General features: G+C 41.3%; 1 protein-coding gene across 1 annotated transcript; it reads left to right on the forward strand.

The window, feature by feature from the left end:
• The first annotated feature begins 161 nt into the window (after positions 1-161).
• LOC146179424 (pre-mRNA-splicing factor SLU7-like) lies at positions 162-11,358 on the forward strand. Its single transcript, XM_084579057.1, has 15 exons — positions 162-243; positions 538-738; positions 840-987; positions 1,076-1,156; positions 3,175-3,339; positions 3,426-3,497; positions 3,580-3,714; positions 4,358-4,455; positions 4,690-4,757; positions 5,916-6,112; positions 6,650-6,754; positions 7,155-7,265; positions 9,058-9,222; positions 9,846-10,001; positions 10,638-11,358. Exons 2-15 carry the CDS (start codon positions 584-586, stop codon positions 10,797-10,799), a joined length of 1,818 nt encoding a protein of 605 aa, XP_084435183.1. The 5' UTR covers positions 162-243; positions 538-583; the 3' UTR covers positions 10,800-11,358.
• Positions 11,359-15,030: the final 3,672 nt, after the last annotated feature.

Below are 15,030 nucleotides of genomic sequence, written 5' to 3' on the forward strand. Positions count from 1 at the left end.
GCAGTTTCGAATGTAAATAAATGCTTAAAAATAATTTTATAAAAAGAGTAAAAATAAACTGTTTTTAAATTATTACAAAATATAAAATACAAAACTTTAGCTGTGGAGGTTAGGCGTTTAAAGAACTTTGAAAACAAGCGATAATTAGTTGTTTGGTTCCGGTAGGATTTAATCGCTCACTTTCACTTTAGTGCTTTAGAATTGAGCAGTTGAGCTCGTTTTGCGGTTCGTCGTCGTAACGCGGTAAGTTTTTATCGAAGCAGTGGCGTCAGTACGATAAGTTGCAGTTAAAACTACTGATGGTTAGTTTTAGAAGTTGACGATTCGTCTGTACGCATCAAAATGCTATCCATGGTCATCTGCGACGTGCTTTCGTGTAGTTTCTCTCGCACTGCGCGTTAGGTGTGGTTTCTGATTATTTTGGAGTATACGTTCAGCCTTCTCTGAGGGTGGATTCCGCACATTGATCTCTGTGCCCGCTATGTTGCAGCGTACTGAGCGGATCATATGTTTTTTTTTTTTTTTTTTTTTTTTCAGCGAATACCTCGATGTCGACAATTTAAAGTCTCATCCTTCAACCAACATGAATCAGACAAACCTTCCTGTGTCGGAAATCATAAAGAGCACGGAGGTTGATGAGCCGAAGAAACAGTCACGAGAAGACTGGAGGAAGGCGAAAGAGCTTGAAGAGGCCAGGAAAGCTGGCACAGCACCAGCCGCAGTTGATGAGGAGGGAAAGTACGTTTATGCTACGATTCAAAACGATCTTCGTTCTTTCATAGTACGGTGCCTTTGATTTTCAGAAACTGACTAATTGTGAATACTCGCATTTTGTACAGGGACATCAACCCGCATATTCCTCAGTATATCTCTTCAGCACCATGGTACTTTGGAGCAAAGGGGCCTACGCTGAAGCACCAGCGTCCACAGCCTGAGAAGCAAAAGCAATTCGATCGTATCAGCGATTACTATTCTCGGGGTGAATTCGTAAGTTGCGTTTATTTGAAACGAAATATGTTAAGCAGAAGAATCGGGAAATGTCCGTTATTTTCTAAATACCGTTGATATCTTTCAGGAAGGTAAGGCAACCAAGTATAGAAAAGGAGCATGCGAAAACTGTGGCGCCCTGACACACAAGCGGAAGGATTGTTTGGAGGTAACGTGGCCTGAATGTCTTTGTTTGTTGTGCTGCAGCAGATTCAGTGTTCCTGTGAAGTATAGACGAGCTGTATTTTAAAATTGGATGAAGAAGTCTAGTGACATGTTCTTGCTTGCTTGATAATTCTGGAAACTATTAAGTAGCCTCCTAGTGAATCGCTAGCATTAGATAACTATGTATATTCTGTGCAGCGTTGCTAACGAATGATAAGTTGTTTTGCAGTACAAAAGTGATGAATGGCTTTCATTGGACATCGTGGAAGGCCATGCATCAATGATAGACCATGCTTGGTTTCCATGGTCCATGCCAAAGCAGGTAGTGGTAAGCAGATCTGCGTATGAATTACTGAATGGATGTTATTACAAACCAAGCTTAAGCCTATCTATTAGCATTGCACCTATTCATTGGCCTTGACTGGCAGACATACTAACTGAGTAAGGCTTTGAGGCTGCTCTTAGTGCGGTTTGTCACGAGATTTGTTCTGCACTTTGGCCCCTGATAAATGTACAGCTTCTTCCTGTGTCCCTGGTCACAAACATGGCAGCGATCAGCAAGTACAGTTGGTGGCCCCATGGTAAAAAATAAAATTAGAGGACCTCTTAGATGTCTCTTAAGAGAAGAATGGCAAAAGCCTACCCTTCCTATCCTATAATTTGCCTCCCATCGTTCGCCTCTTATTGGCATTCGTTGCAGTGCTGCATATAATTTAATTGGTTTACGGGAAAGGAAAGGCTCAGTATCTATCGCACTTTCTCCGGCAACTGTGTTTGGAAGGTACACCATCGCTCCTGTCGTGTGGCGTTCCTTGGCACGCGTTCAAGTGTAGCATTGCAGTTGGCAGGAACGCATCCCGCCTCGGCCAATCAGAACGCTGCAAAAGCGGGACACACTTTGTCCACGACAGCATGAGCCATTAAAGGCTTTCGTCTTAAAAGTCAATACAGGGCCTCTTTCGTTAATACTAGTTTAAAGTAAAGCCAAATGATATTACAGTGACATCTGAAGTGACAGTTCATTGACAGTGACAGCTAAAGATTTAGTAGTGTAGGTAGTGTCATTAGGTCAGTTCATTTTAGCCAATTGCGTTCAGCTTAGACAGTTGCTGCCGGTCATGCCCTAGGTAAACTCGCAGTTAATATCTTGTTCTTGCGTTCAGGCTGTGAGTGCATGAGGACTAAACACTAGTGGACGTTGTTGCCTTGTGCTTGTAACTTCTTTTGCACAACCGCAGAAATTTGATTGCAAGTGCATTGCCATGAAATTATGCTTGCAGTACATTGTCACTGGTCTAAAAGATTGTGTTAAAGCTGGCAGGCATCAAGTTCACCAGGCTGTTTCAGTTTGGAGCACTAACTAGAAATTGCTGCTTAGCACAATTCAAAAACTGTATTAATGGGTGCTGTGTTAGTGTAGAAATTTAACTGGGCAGACCTCTCTGAGGTGTGCAGAGGGTTTACTCTAGTTCACAACTTGTTCACAAGAAAGTGAAAGCTTTAAATACAAGATTACTGTGCTGTCCCCAAGTACCAAGAACATATTTCCAGAAGTTTTCTCCATTCTGCTGCCAACAAGCTACAATGTAGATTATAGATGAGTAATGGATTAAGGAGATGAACGTCAAGTGGAGAGATCCCAGCTGCAGTGGGTAAAAGATTTCTAACTAGCATCTAGTTCATTTTTTAAAATAAGATTTAGGCGGTAAACTCTACTTGCATAGTGCCTTAGGACTATCAAGAATGCTGCAAAGCTAGCAGCTGTTTTGGAGCTCTGTGAGGAAGGAATAAATTGCTATATTACTTGCTGCCAGTAGTAAGTGCCAGTTTTTTGAGCCCGAGAACTTCTACAATCCGACGTGTTTATATAAATACAGTATGCTATAAAGCTTGTGCTAGTGTACCTCCTCGTAGGTGGAATAAACCTAACACGTCTCATGGTTATCTGAAAGCTCGCCAGTGTTTAATGTGCAGAGTACTGTTCGTACTATATTACATTTACTTGCTTGAACCATTTTTTAGAGGCCTCGAAAGGTCGGTGCCAGGTATACAAATGATGACATTGCACCTGACGAGAAAAACCTGCCATCTCTGAACCTGGACTACGATGGAAAGCGGGACAGGTGGAATGGCTTTGATCCTGCCTGTTATCAGGCTGTCATTGAAGAATACAGGAAAGTGGAGGAGGTAATAATGTGTTCTATTTCTCAGCCCTCTATGTTTGTGCTGCATAGCAGAATTTGCTCAGCTTGCTTATGCAATGTTACTTACAGGCAAAACGCCAGCTGAAAGAAGACAAGCTGAAGCACGACATAATGAACCTGGAAGGCATTAGTACACGAGAGGTAATCTTTGTGACTGTGTAGCTGTTATTCTTGTTTTGGGCAATAACGATCAACTCTTTCTTGTGCTGTCACATTTTTCCAGAGGGAAGACAGTGACGATGATGTTGATGGTGATGAGGACAAGTATGCGGACAATGCGGACATGCCTGGCACAAAGGTGGACAGCAAGCAGCGCATCACTGTGCGAAACCTTCGCATTCGTGAAGACGTTGCAAAGGTGCGAAGCTTTTTGTACGTAGGTCAGGTTCGGAATGTAGAACCTGGTTTGGATTGCCATATGCATCTTGCCCTCTACTCTGGAGCAAAACATTCAGCTCTTGGTCGGATGGGCAAGAGCATGCTATTTTGCCACTGACTGCTTCATGTAGTGATCTCAGCTTGCTTACCAGTATAGAATGTGAGTATAGATTGACAAATTGCCTGTCATTGACATCAGGTAGTTCAAAACAGCAAATTTGACATTAATTTAGCGTCACTGAAGGGAGAAATGGAAATTTGTTCATTACTTTACAATTTCAGCAATAACAACAAAAGCTGCTTTTGGCCTATAGAGAAGAAGTGATTGTTGGAGGGGCTGAATTATTTTTTGGAACTGATGAAGAAATGTTCATGAGTTTAATTATAGCCCTACAAGTGAGAACAGTGTGTTTTGATTTATTAATGTTGATGCTTGAAACTTTTAATTAGGTTTTCCTTCGCTACTGAGAGACAACTTGAGACAGCTTAAAACATTGGTGAAAATGTAAAGAAACATAAACTTAGATTCTATGAAAACTTTGTGTAAATGTTTCGGTTTTGGTAAAAACAAAGTACAGTGTACATAGTTTTGGTAGCTGACACTGTTTCTTTCCACCTTTTAGTACCTAAGGAACCTGGACCCAAACTCTGCCTACTATGATCCCAAGACACGTTCCATGAGGGATAATCCATACAAGAACTCTAGCAAAACTTCAGAAGAGTAAGTTGGTGGTGCTGAAGTAGTTTTTATGGACATCATATATTTACCTTTGATGCTATATTTTTTCTGCTTGCATCAACACAGTGGAGTAATTTTATGGTACTTTGTCCAATTTTTCATACTAACAGTGAACAGGATTGCTTTACAAATCAATTTGATAACCATAGCTGTTGTTTCTATTCACCTTTCTGTGTCCTTTCTTTAAGTTACAAATATGGAACTTCTGTTTTGCAGGCTCTCTTTTGCTGGAGATAACTTCGTTAGGTATACTGGAGACACCCAGAAGATTGCAGAAGCTCAGTGTAAGTACTACATCATCCGTAATATTAAAAGAAAAGACTGCTTGGCTGCCTAAAAAGTTTGTTTGCACTGGACTCATGGACTTAGTTAGGCACAGTTTGTATATTCGTTTGGTATATGACCGATACTAGCTTTGTCAAGTTTGCATCATTCTGTGTTGCTGAAAGATGTGGTTTGGTTTATAGGGTTTACCATTCCAAAGTGACTCAGGCAATGAGGGACACGGTAGTGGAGGGCTCCGGAAATTTCAGCTACCCTGGCTCCTTTAACATACACAGGCATCACACAGTACTTGGGCGCCTTGCCTTTTTCCTTCATTGAAAAGTGGCCGCTAACCCGCTTCCTTGGGATCAACAGTCGAGTACCGTAACCACGTGGCAGGGCTGAGAGATACGGCCCTTTGTGCCAAGTGAGATAGAATGGAAGGGCCATTTCAAAATTCTCAAGGCAGATGGTTAATTTTTAATGACTCTAATAGTATGTACATAATTGGGCAGAGAGCTCTTATAAGCGATCTTGGTTTTCATTTTGTGATCATTCAGTTTGTTCGACAGAATATTATTTAGGTGTTGATCCCCTTCAACCATTGCAGGGCTGTTGAAACCACTTCGAAAGTTATTTTAAACATGAAAGGCACTACCTTGATCCTGTCGGCCAAAATAAGCAGGGTATATAATGCAGATGCTTTATAATGTGACATCTCTATGTGCCGTAGCAAAAACTTATAGCACTCCCATAGTGACTCAGTTTGCAGCAAATCTTGTATATTGTCTTTGAACGGTGTTTGCAAAGTGATAGCAGTGTCTTTTATTGGCTCAGAAAGTGACTATATATCTTGCTTCTCTATTTCGATTAGTAAATGTATGTGCTCTTTTTTTGTATATGTTCACAGGCAAGCACAGATCATCAGCACTGCCACCTTTCACATAGTTATGGCTCAAGCACCTCTTTGTGTTCAGAGGCGCAGAGAGACGATGCCAGTATGGGTGGTTGCGAACAGCTACTCTTTGACTTGGTTTATGTTTAATGCTATGAAAATAGTTCTTGCTAATGAGTTGTTTCAAACAGCAAATTTGTTTAATGTTTTAGTGGAACTCATTTTAGTGCCTTTTAAAACAATGCAATGAAAATGCTGGGCTGAACTTGTGTATATTTTTCAGTGTTTGCCTGGCAGGCATACGAGAAAGGCGTGGACGTTCACTTGCAAGCAGAGCCGACCAAGGCTGAGCTGCTGAACAAAGAGTTCCTTTCAAAGGAGGAGGAGTTTCGGCACTCCATGAAAGACAGCATCTTGGAAAAGTATGGTGGAGCAGAGCACTTGCAGATGCCTCCAAAAGAGCTTGTGTTCGCCCAGACGGTGAGTGAGCACTTGGGAATAGTGGCATTTTGAAGTGAATACTGGTTGGATCACCTGGTGCATGCAGTGCTCGCCATTGCAGGCATTGTGGTTACAATTCTTCTCTAGTATTCATTCTTGAGATCCACCTTGAATATTGAGAAAGCTAGACTGCCGAAGTTTTCACCTTGAGCAGTTGTGTGTATCTTTAAGGAAGAATTATGTCATTAAGTCTATGTATCTGTATTGCTGACGATCACTTTATGGGGCCAGTTATCAGGAAGTCTCTTTCGTTTGTGTCCCTGTCTTTATATGCGTGTTTTGGGCAGGGGTGCAGTACATTTGTGCTAGTCATCTGACAATGTTCTCTTTGAGTCTTGCCAGAGCAGTTGTCTTAAACTCACTCTAGACAGGCTGTCTTCAAATACTCAGTACAGGTAGTTTTGAACGAGAACAAAAAAAAAAAAAAAAAAAGAATAGAGACTCCTTCTGGGCACTCTCTCTCCCCCCCCATTGTTTTTTCTTCAAGATGGCATTAACAAACTCATATATTTGCAGGAGGAGTATGTTGAGTACTCGCGGCATGGTGAAGTGATTCGCGGAGCTGAGAAGCCTGTGATCCGATCTAAGTACGAAGAACATGTACTCATTAACAACCATACAGTAAGTTTTCCTTTCTTGCTTGCTTGCTTTGTTTTCATGGCTATAGCGCACTTTCTTGCCTATTGGGAGTTCATAATAAGTGTGACAAGGGCTTACATAAAGCAGTGGTATGATTGATATTGAAGCAGTGGGACTTAATAAGGCAGTAATTACTTAGCATCTGTCCAAAATGTTTGACCAAAGAGGCTTTTGGAAAACTTTAATTGGTTTAGTGCTGAATTCATTTTAACTTGCATCTTGGGCAGTGCAGCTCATTTTTTAGCAAATCTGTGGATACTGATAGGCGCGGATGTATGTAGGACGTTCTTTTTTATATTCACTTATGTTTGTGACTTAGTTCATTGGCTTGGGTAGTTTTGGCTGCAGCCTTGAAGGTGGTGTGCACTGTTCTCTCTTGCAGTCTGTCTGGGGATCCTACTGGAAGGACTTTCAGTGGGGCTACAAATGCTGTCACTCGTTCATCAAAAACTCTTACTGCACTGGGGCCAGTGGGAAGGAGGTGCAGGCTGCAGTAAGTTCCCCTCTTTCTCCGACGCTTTAGTGAGGGCTTGTTTTGCAATAAAAAAGCCCGTGTGAGCCTAAATTATAGGTGCATATGAATTGCTTTATGAATCAAGGATCATTAAACAGAGCGCTAAAGAATTCCTTAGAATAAGTAGTTGTGCTGGTGGCATCCCTTGTGAGGTTCCCATCAGGCCTCACAGTGAGAACTGCACGAATTAAAGAACTGTTAGAAACCTAATGCACTAGTTCCCCATTGCTGTATCTCCGGCATGTTTATAGACCTTACTGTCCTGTTGGAAGTTATACAAGCCGCCGTAGTAGCTCAGTGGTTAGGGCACTTGGCTGCTGATCCCAAGGACGCGGGCTCAATTTCGACCACCATGGCTGCGTTTTAATTGAGGCAAAACAAAATGCGCCCATATTGTGCGGTTTCAATGCACATTAAAGAACTCCAAGTGGTCGCGGGGCCCTGCACTGTGACATCCCCCCCAGCCAGTCACTTTGGGACATTAAACACTGTAAACCAAAAACTCTCGTATAATTAAATTTATAATTTTAGCGATGACCTTGTCAGATGAACAGCTCTACATAGCTACATCATGGGATCACTTGCCAGCTAAGATTCCCCCTTTTGAAATGAGAATCAAACCCTCTGGGAACCTTCGATTCCGAGTTAGACACGCTACCGATAGGACATGCAGGGCTGTTCATACGGCTTGTGTAAAATGACGCTTTATATCTATGTCGGGTGTCCTTTCACATAATGTAGTAGCTTACGACTGTATGCTAATGGGTTTGTGTGAGATAACAGAGGCACAAATTAAGGGGTTAGTGATTAAGCAAATAGCAAAGTACATTTACACAGACAAAGGTCATTAAGGGGAGTCGCAGACGGAAGCCATTAACGCTGTCATATCGTACCCTTAAAAGCAGAGCTGAAGTGTCCTCCATACTCTGTTTAATAATTCCATGTGTTTCATACTTCATGCCCTCTCCCATGACACTTATCCTTTCACCTTCCCAACTCTTCTAGCGAAGGGCTTTCCATATTCATTTGGTCATTTATGGCGAGAGGGAAAGACCACCTGCGGGATTTTACAAAAGGTCCAGGAGGGACAAAGAGCCGAGGAAAGAGAAGACGACACAGGCACTCTCTTTCCTGGGCCTTTGCCTCTTTTGTGCTGTTCCACAATATGAACAACTTCCGTCCCGAAGGGAAGCAGAGTTGGGGATTTAGCAACAAGGCATGCGATTGTGCGATATTGGCACTTCGCTGTCCATTTATCTTTTTTTATAACCCCCCCCCCCCCCCTTTTTTTTTTTGTTTAATAAGGATCCTCGCCATTCTGGTGCCGGTATGCATTCTCCATATTCTGTGTGCTCGTTGCGTGCTGTTCACTGTTTGTTTCGTGGAACCTCTTTGCAACAATTCACCAATTTTTTTTTTTCTTTTTATTTTAAATTCATTTTCTTTTTATTTTCTCTAGTTTTGCTTAGTGAACATCAGAACAAGACAAATGAAGAAAACAAACAGTGGTATTAGGAGCATTGTACTGCCTGTGTACTGTCCTGCTTCCAGTTTTTCTTCTTTCACTGTTACTTATTATTAGTGAGAAAGTGTTGGCGTAGAGCTAAATGTGTATGCTTAACAGTGCATATTTGACATTGTAATTTTATTTTTTATTTTTCTGCTAATCCATTTGGTGCCGAATCAGTGCCGTTGAATTAAAAGCTTGGGTTACAGGGCGTCTCTATAACTGGCTTAAAACAGGTTCTGGTACCTCTCTTTCTGCTTGCAGTCAGGTGGTGCAATGCTTATGCCACCTAAATTGATGGGAGCTCCTACAGCTGATGATGCTGCCTATGCCGAGGCAAAGGCCCAGGAAGAGACGCCAGTGGTTCAAAGCTTGACGCCAGCATTGAAAGAGCTGCGGCAGGATGAACCACCACCTGTAGTTGCTGCTGTAAGTGTATTCGCGAACTTTTTCTTCGTGCAACTGTAGCTAGACAATTTGATACTTAGTTGTCTTTCCTTCTTACTTTGTGTACAACTTGTAAGTAAATTTGGATGGCACTAATGAGCGAGAGATTGTAGTATACTGCTTGAACTGCTGAGGTGGCCATCAGTGGAAAGTAGAAATTAAGGTAGCACGTGCCACACACCCTCAGAGAAAACTCGCGCTTTGAATCTAGAGGCCAGTGGCAGATGTTGCAAGCCACTTAAATTCTCCGGACAAGTGTGTGGCCAACTTAATGCGGCTGTTAGAGCCGTAGTAGTGTTTGACAAAGGCGGATATTTGGGCTAGTCAGTATTGATCCATGATGTAAAAGGGAGCGCAAAACCAGGACAACGGGCAAGTGAAAGAATCGCTTGTGGTGTGCTTCTTCACTTGTCCATTTTCTTGGGTTTTACGCTCCTTTCTACACCATAGCAGTGTGCCCTTTTTACCCAGATATACCTTGTCCCCTTTATAGAGTGTAGTTGGAAGTGCTATTCCTGGCAATGAATGGTTCACGAGGGCCATGTGTGTTATTGTGTATTTATGTATCTTGCCATATCTTTTTTTTTTACCTTTCCATTCTTCAGAAAACTGTCCCTCCAGAAAAGGCCAAGAAGAAGAAAAAGAAGAAGTATAAGAAAGCAAGAAAGGAAAAACCAGTAAAGAGTGAGAGCAGCAGCAGCTCGGACAGCGAGGAGTCTGATGCTAAGGCAGAAAGAGAAAGAAAAGAGAAGATTAAGAAGGTATAACTTTTTAGCATTGGTCTTTGTTTTGTGTGCAATAACCCCTTCACATTTTTTTTTTTTTTTTCGAAAAATTACTTACCAAAATTGCTTTCTTTTTCAACTTTTGACTTCAATTAGTACGGTAATAAAAAGGAAGAATCTGACTCTAAATAATAATTGAACCAGAAAGTAAGTCCAAATATCATAATGGCACTTATTGCTCATTATCACTCTTCTGAGTTGTTACTCTCTTCATTGGATGAACAGCTCACATCATTGTCGTCACTGTCGTCTTCACTTCCAAAAACAACGCAAACCTCTATGTCTGAACCGCCACCTTCGGATGACGAAGACGGTGATGAAGAAAACCTTTTCTATGACAGCGGGCCAACGCAAAACCTTACCCACAGAGCAGTTCACAGTATTAAGGTTTCTTTTTACACAGAGCCCTATGGGAAAGCAACCAAATTGTCTCACATTGTTCGTCTTAAATTGGGTTCATCACAATGAGGGTGTATGCCATTAGGTAGAAAATAAAGAAGCAGTCGTCAAGGGTTTACCTAATCAAAGACATTTTCTGACTAAGTATTTCATACAACTTGCTAATTTGAAGAATTTGGTCACAAATTTGTTTTTAATTACTATTTTGTGCAGGCCATGGAGCAGATTGACAGAGACCGGACTCAAGAGACTGATGAGCGAAAGCGCAAGTACAACAGCATGTATGATGTGAAAGCGCCAACTGAAGAGGAGATGGAAGCCTACTACATGAAACGCAAGAGAGACGACGACCCGATGGCCTTGTTCATCCCGTGATTGCTTATCACGAGTACTCATTGCATCTTGTTGCAACATGTACATACTGTCACGAAGTGTTAAACTTTAATCGGTTCTAGAACTGACTTATCTGTCTCTGTATTCTGCGTTTGCTTTCTTTAAGTGGAGTACTGAATGAAAAAGAATTAAAACCAAAAGCACCTCATTTCAACCCATACTTTTGCTCAAACTTGTAACGTGTAAGCATCCCTCTCCAAGTTATGGCATGGGCATAGGTTAACAGAAACTTAAGACATAGTCTTAGCTGTGACAAACAGAGATGCTATGAAATGTACGCTGCTTTTATGGACTTCGACTACATGCCGTTTCTGAGTAGGTGCTCAATATAGTTTCTGCAAAATTATCGGAGAGGCCAGTAGATATGGTGTTAAAAAGACACAATTGTTTTGAGGCTGTTGCATATGTATATAGTTTACTGGTCTTTATGTAATTACAAAACTCAGCTTGCTTAAGCCGATAATATCTGTCAAATGAAATACATGTTAAAGGCTTGTCTCAAAATGAGTATGTGAAAGGAAATAAATATTCTGAAACTGGACGTGTTTGTGAAGAGAAAAAAATGCCCAGCACTTATGGCATCGGGTTGAATTGCAAAAAAGGTTCAGATGCATTTTTCTTGCTTTCTTCCAAACAAGTTTGTGATATTTGCCCCAAAACATGCACTGACATCTACTGCAATGTGACACCAGTTTTCCAGCCACTGGACTACAGCAGACCACCAGGTTGGTCTACTAGATCTGTTCTGTGCAGAGAGACGTTGAGTACGAAAAGGTCTGTGTTAGAAATTCACTCTGTGATCATTTTATTCACACACACGCACACACACACACAAAAAAAAAAGTGAAAAGTAGTACGTAAAACCTCATTACAAGAGACACTCAAGGGACCCAAAAAAGATCTCTTGTAACCAAAAATTCTTGAACAACTCGTATGTGCAGCAGTTTAGATTCCCGTAACTAAATTCGGTTCCATATCAGTGTCCTTTTTATTGCAATATGTGAGGAACCAAGAAGGAGTGCCTCCTCTTGACTGGGAAGTCAAAATGTCCCTTTTGTTTCAATCACAAAGTAATGCAATGACAGTGACTGAAATAAGGAAATCTTGACTTGATATCGAACAGAATTTAGACAAGGAAATCTAAACTGCCACAAATATGAGTTGCTACAAGTCAGCTGCATTGCATGAGCATACCTGGGTTGTGTCTCTTGTAAGCATCTCTTTTGTATGAAATGTTAACATAAACATGGGAAAACCAACCAAACCATTTTCAAGTGCGTCTTATAACCGAGTGTCTCTTGTAATGAGATTTTATACTAACGTGATAGTCCAGCTGCTAATTACGGCAGTGTGCAAATGGATTTGCTTAAACTCATCATTACCACTTACACATACAAAAACGAAGCTTGCGATGCATTGACAGGTGAATACAGGTGAACTAGTATATAAGCATGATGAACAGTGCATGATACAATGCAGGCTGAAAACTTGTGGTGCTCTACCAGCACCGCAGTTAATGTCTGTAAAGCTGCCTGCTCCATCATTGTTCTCGTTAGTTATTTCATGCATTACTCGTTGCCAGAGGCTGGTTCAATACCTACTTTAATAAAAGAGGCACATCAGTTCCTGAAGAAATGTTTGTCAGTAGCATATGCATCCAGTGTATTTTTCATAGTCGGGTCAGGAGACTGCAAGAGCTGTGGTTAATGAATTGCGGAAATGAGGAGTTAGTATACATTGCCAGACTAAACAGATTGATTAACTTAACCCCCAGCAAAGCCTTAGCTGTTAGGACTCCTCACACTGCGAAGTTGGAGTGTTTGGAGTCTGAGAGCAGGACTTTGGTCTAATAAGAAGGATCAGAAGGGCGAGAAACTGTTAACCATAGCAAGTCTTACTTATATTGTCTCGTGTTGTATAAATTATGCTTTATGCACTCTGTACATTGAGGTTAAAATAAATATGTCACCCAAAGCAGACAAACACAAAAGTCGCAACAGACTTGAAGGCAAACCTGAGAATAATTTTTTCAATAGTTTGGTTTGGTTTTGAATGTTTTAACATCCCAAAGCAACTATAGCTACGAGAGATGCAATTTTCCCAATAGTGTCTTGTGATGTGTGTTAAAGCCTTGGTGATATGCTTTAGAAGCAATCCCTTCAAAACCTTTGGTGTTATTTTGCCTTTAAAGCCGAGAGATGCACTTTTGGGAGGCAATTAATGAAGAGGCATGCTTTTTAATTGAAAAGGAAGAGTTGAACTGGAGTTGGCCCGACACCTAGAAACAGCAAGTGATGACTGCTCGTCCGCTAGCCATGCAATTCAACCTGCCTGCATTCACTTTTCAACTGTACATGATTGGTCACTGGTTATGCATAAAAGTACTGCTGCACCTAACAATTTGTTGAAGCTGGCATTTGTGCTGCAAGCACAAGACATCGGACCCTTTTAAGACAATACAACAAAGAGAGAGAGAGAAGAGGGACAGAAAGAACAATCACGGCATCTGTGAATGTTCCATGTCAGTCTACCTTCATCCTGTTTTTTTTTTTTTCTTTCGCTAAGCTGCTTTAAACTTAAAAAACAAACCCACTCATTAGAGCTATTCACTGAAATTAAAACATTTCTGTGGTCTTTTCTCAAGACTAGTTTCATAAACACAGCTCTCATAACTCTTCCCATCACACCTATGCAAGTGATTACAAACTCTACCACTTGCCAAAAGTGACACTATTGGCCACATTTTCCTCACGGTTCCATAGTTGCTTGGTAACTTAGAAATAAACCAAGGCGCAAAAAAGACTTGCCATTTCTTTTTTACGACATGAGTTTTGCACAGGGCCCGCCATGATCCTGAAGACATCCTGCCATGATCCCTTGCCAAAAGTGATACTGTTGGCCACTTTTCTCACAGTTCCATAGTTGCTTGGTAACTTAGCAATAATTCAAGGCACGAAAAAGATGCCATTTCATTTTACAATATGAGTTAGACAAAATACATGACTCAACCCAGGAAATAAAACAAGGCTAAATATCAGGGCCCACCATGATCCTGAAGATATCCTGCTATGATCCCTAGGACGTCCCATGCCTTCTTAAAGGCAGTCCACAGCTTTCAAACAACCACAGAACCGTTAAGCCTGACCACTTCAGCAATTCGCTGTGGCAATGATGTGTAAAAGCCTCGAACAAAGTCTGGTGTCTTCCTCAACACATTCCACTCTTTTTCAATAAGGGCCCACAGTTTGTCGGGTGAATGCTGTGAAATGCGTTTGCGGCATATTCTCCTTTTTAAGATCTCCCACACACTCCTGATGGGGTTCAAGTCTTCGCTTTTGGGAGGCCAGCTGATCACAGAGATTCCCAGCTGTTCAAGGTGGTCCTGCACTTCCTCTGAGGTGTATGCCGGTGTAGCGTCCAGTTGAAGAACATAGTCACCTTCTTTGAAGGGTCCATCCAACAGATATGGCACAAGGACGTTGCTGATTATATTAATGCACTTTTCTGGTGTGGCACTGCCTGTGATTCGAACCAGGGGTCCGAGCCCTTCGTAGGTCATTGTTGCAAAGAGGTTGATGGACACATGGCCACTCACAGCTAGCTGCCGAATGGACAGAGGATCATTCCTGCACCAGAGTTGGAAATATAACTTTCAGAAAATTAACCATCCCCGTAAGTGGATGACAAAATGAGGGCACAAAACATGTTTTTCTCAACTGCCTCATTTCGCTGCCAGCATGACTGCTGCATTTAATATAATTAGCATGAATAATATTCAATATATCTTAAGGATAACTTTTTTTCTGAGAGCAATAACTGGATGGAGTTGTCCTATGTCCCATTAAAGGACTTGAAACTGTTTCTGACTGCACCTGTCTGCTAAAGTCGCAGCAACAAGCAAATATTACAAAGGAATGAGGCAGAAAGAAGGAGACCTTCAATATCTACAGATCTTGCATGTCTACTGCTTACCATGTGCAAGAGAAATATTTGATCATAGTGGCAATAGGCACTTAGTCTATTAAATGTGCTTTTTTATTTGTGATATTCAAACACCGATGCACAGTTTTTAATAGCTTTACGGCAAGAAAAGTATTTGTTTACAAATTGCCGCAGTAAACACTCTGAACAGCAGACCCCAAATTTTAGTTGCATGTTCTTTGTTTGAAATCGTACATAGTACATTAGAAAATGTGGACAGCCATGTGACCTG

The sequence above is a fragment of the Amblyomma maculatum genome, chromosome 9 (assembly GCF_055883805.1).
Source record: "Amblyomma maculatum isolate TAMU_Amacu chromosome 9, ASM5588380v1, whole genome shotgun sequence".
In the NCBI taxonomy this organism is placed as follows: Eukaryota; Metazoa; Arthropoda; class Arachnida; order Ixodida; family Ixodidae; genus Amblyomma; species Amblyomma maculatum.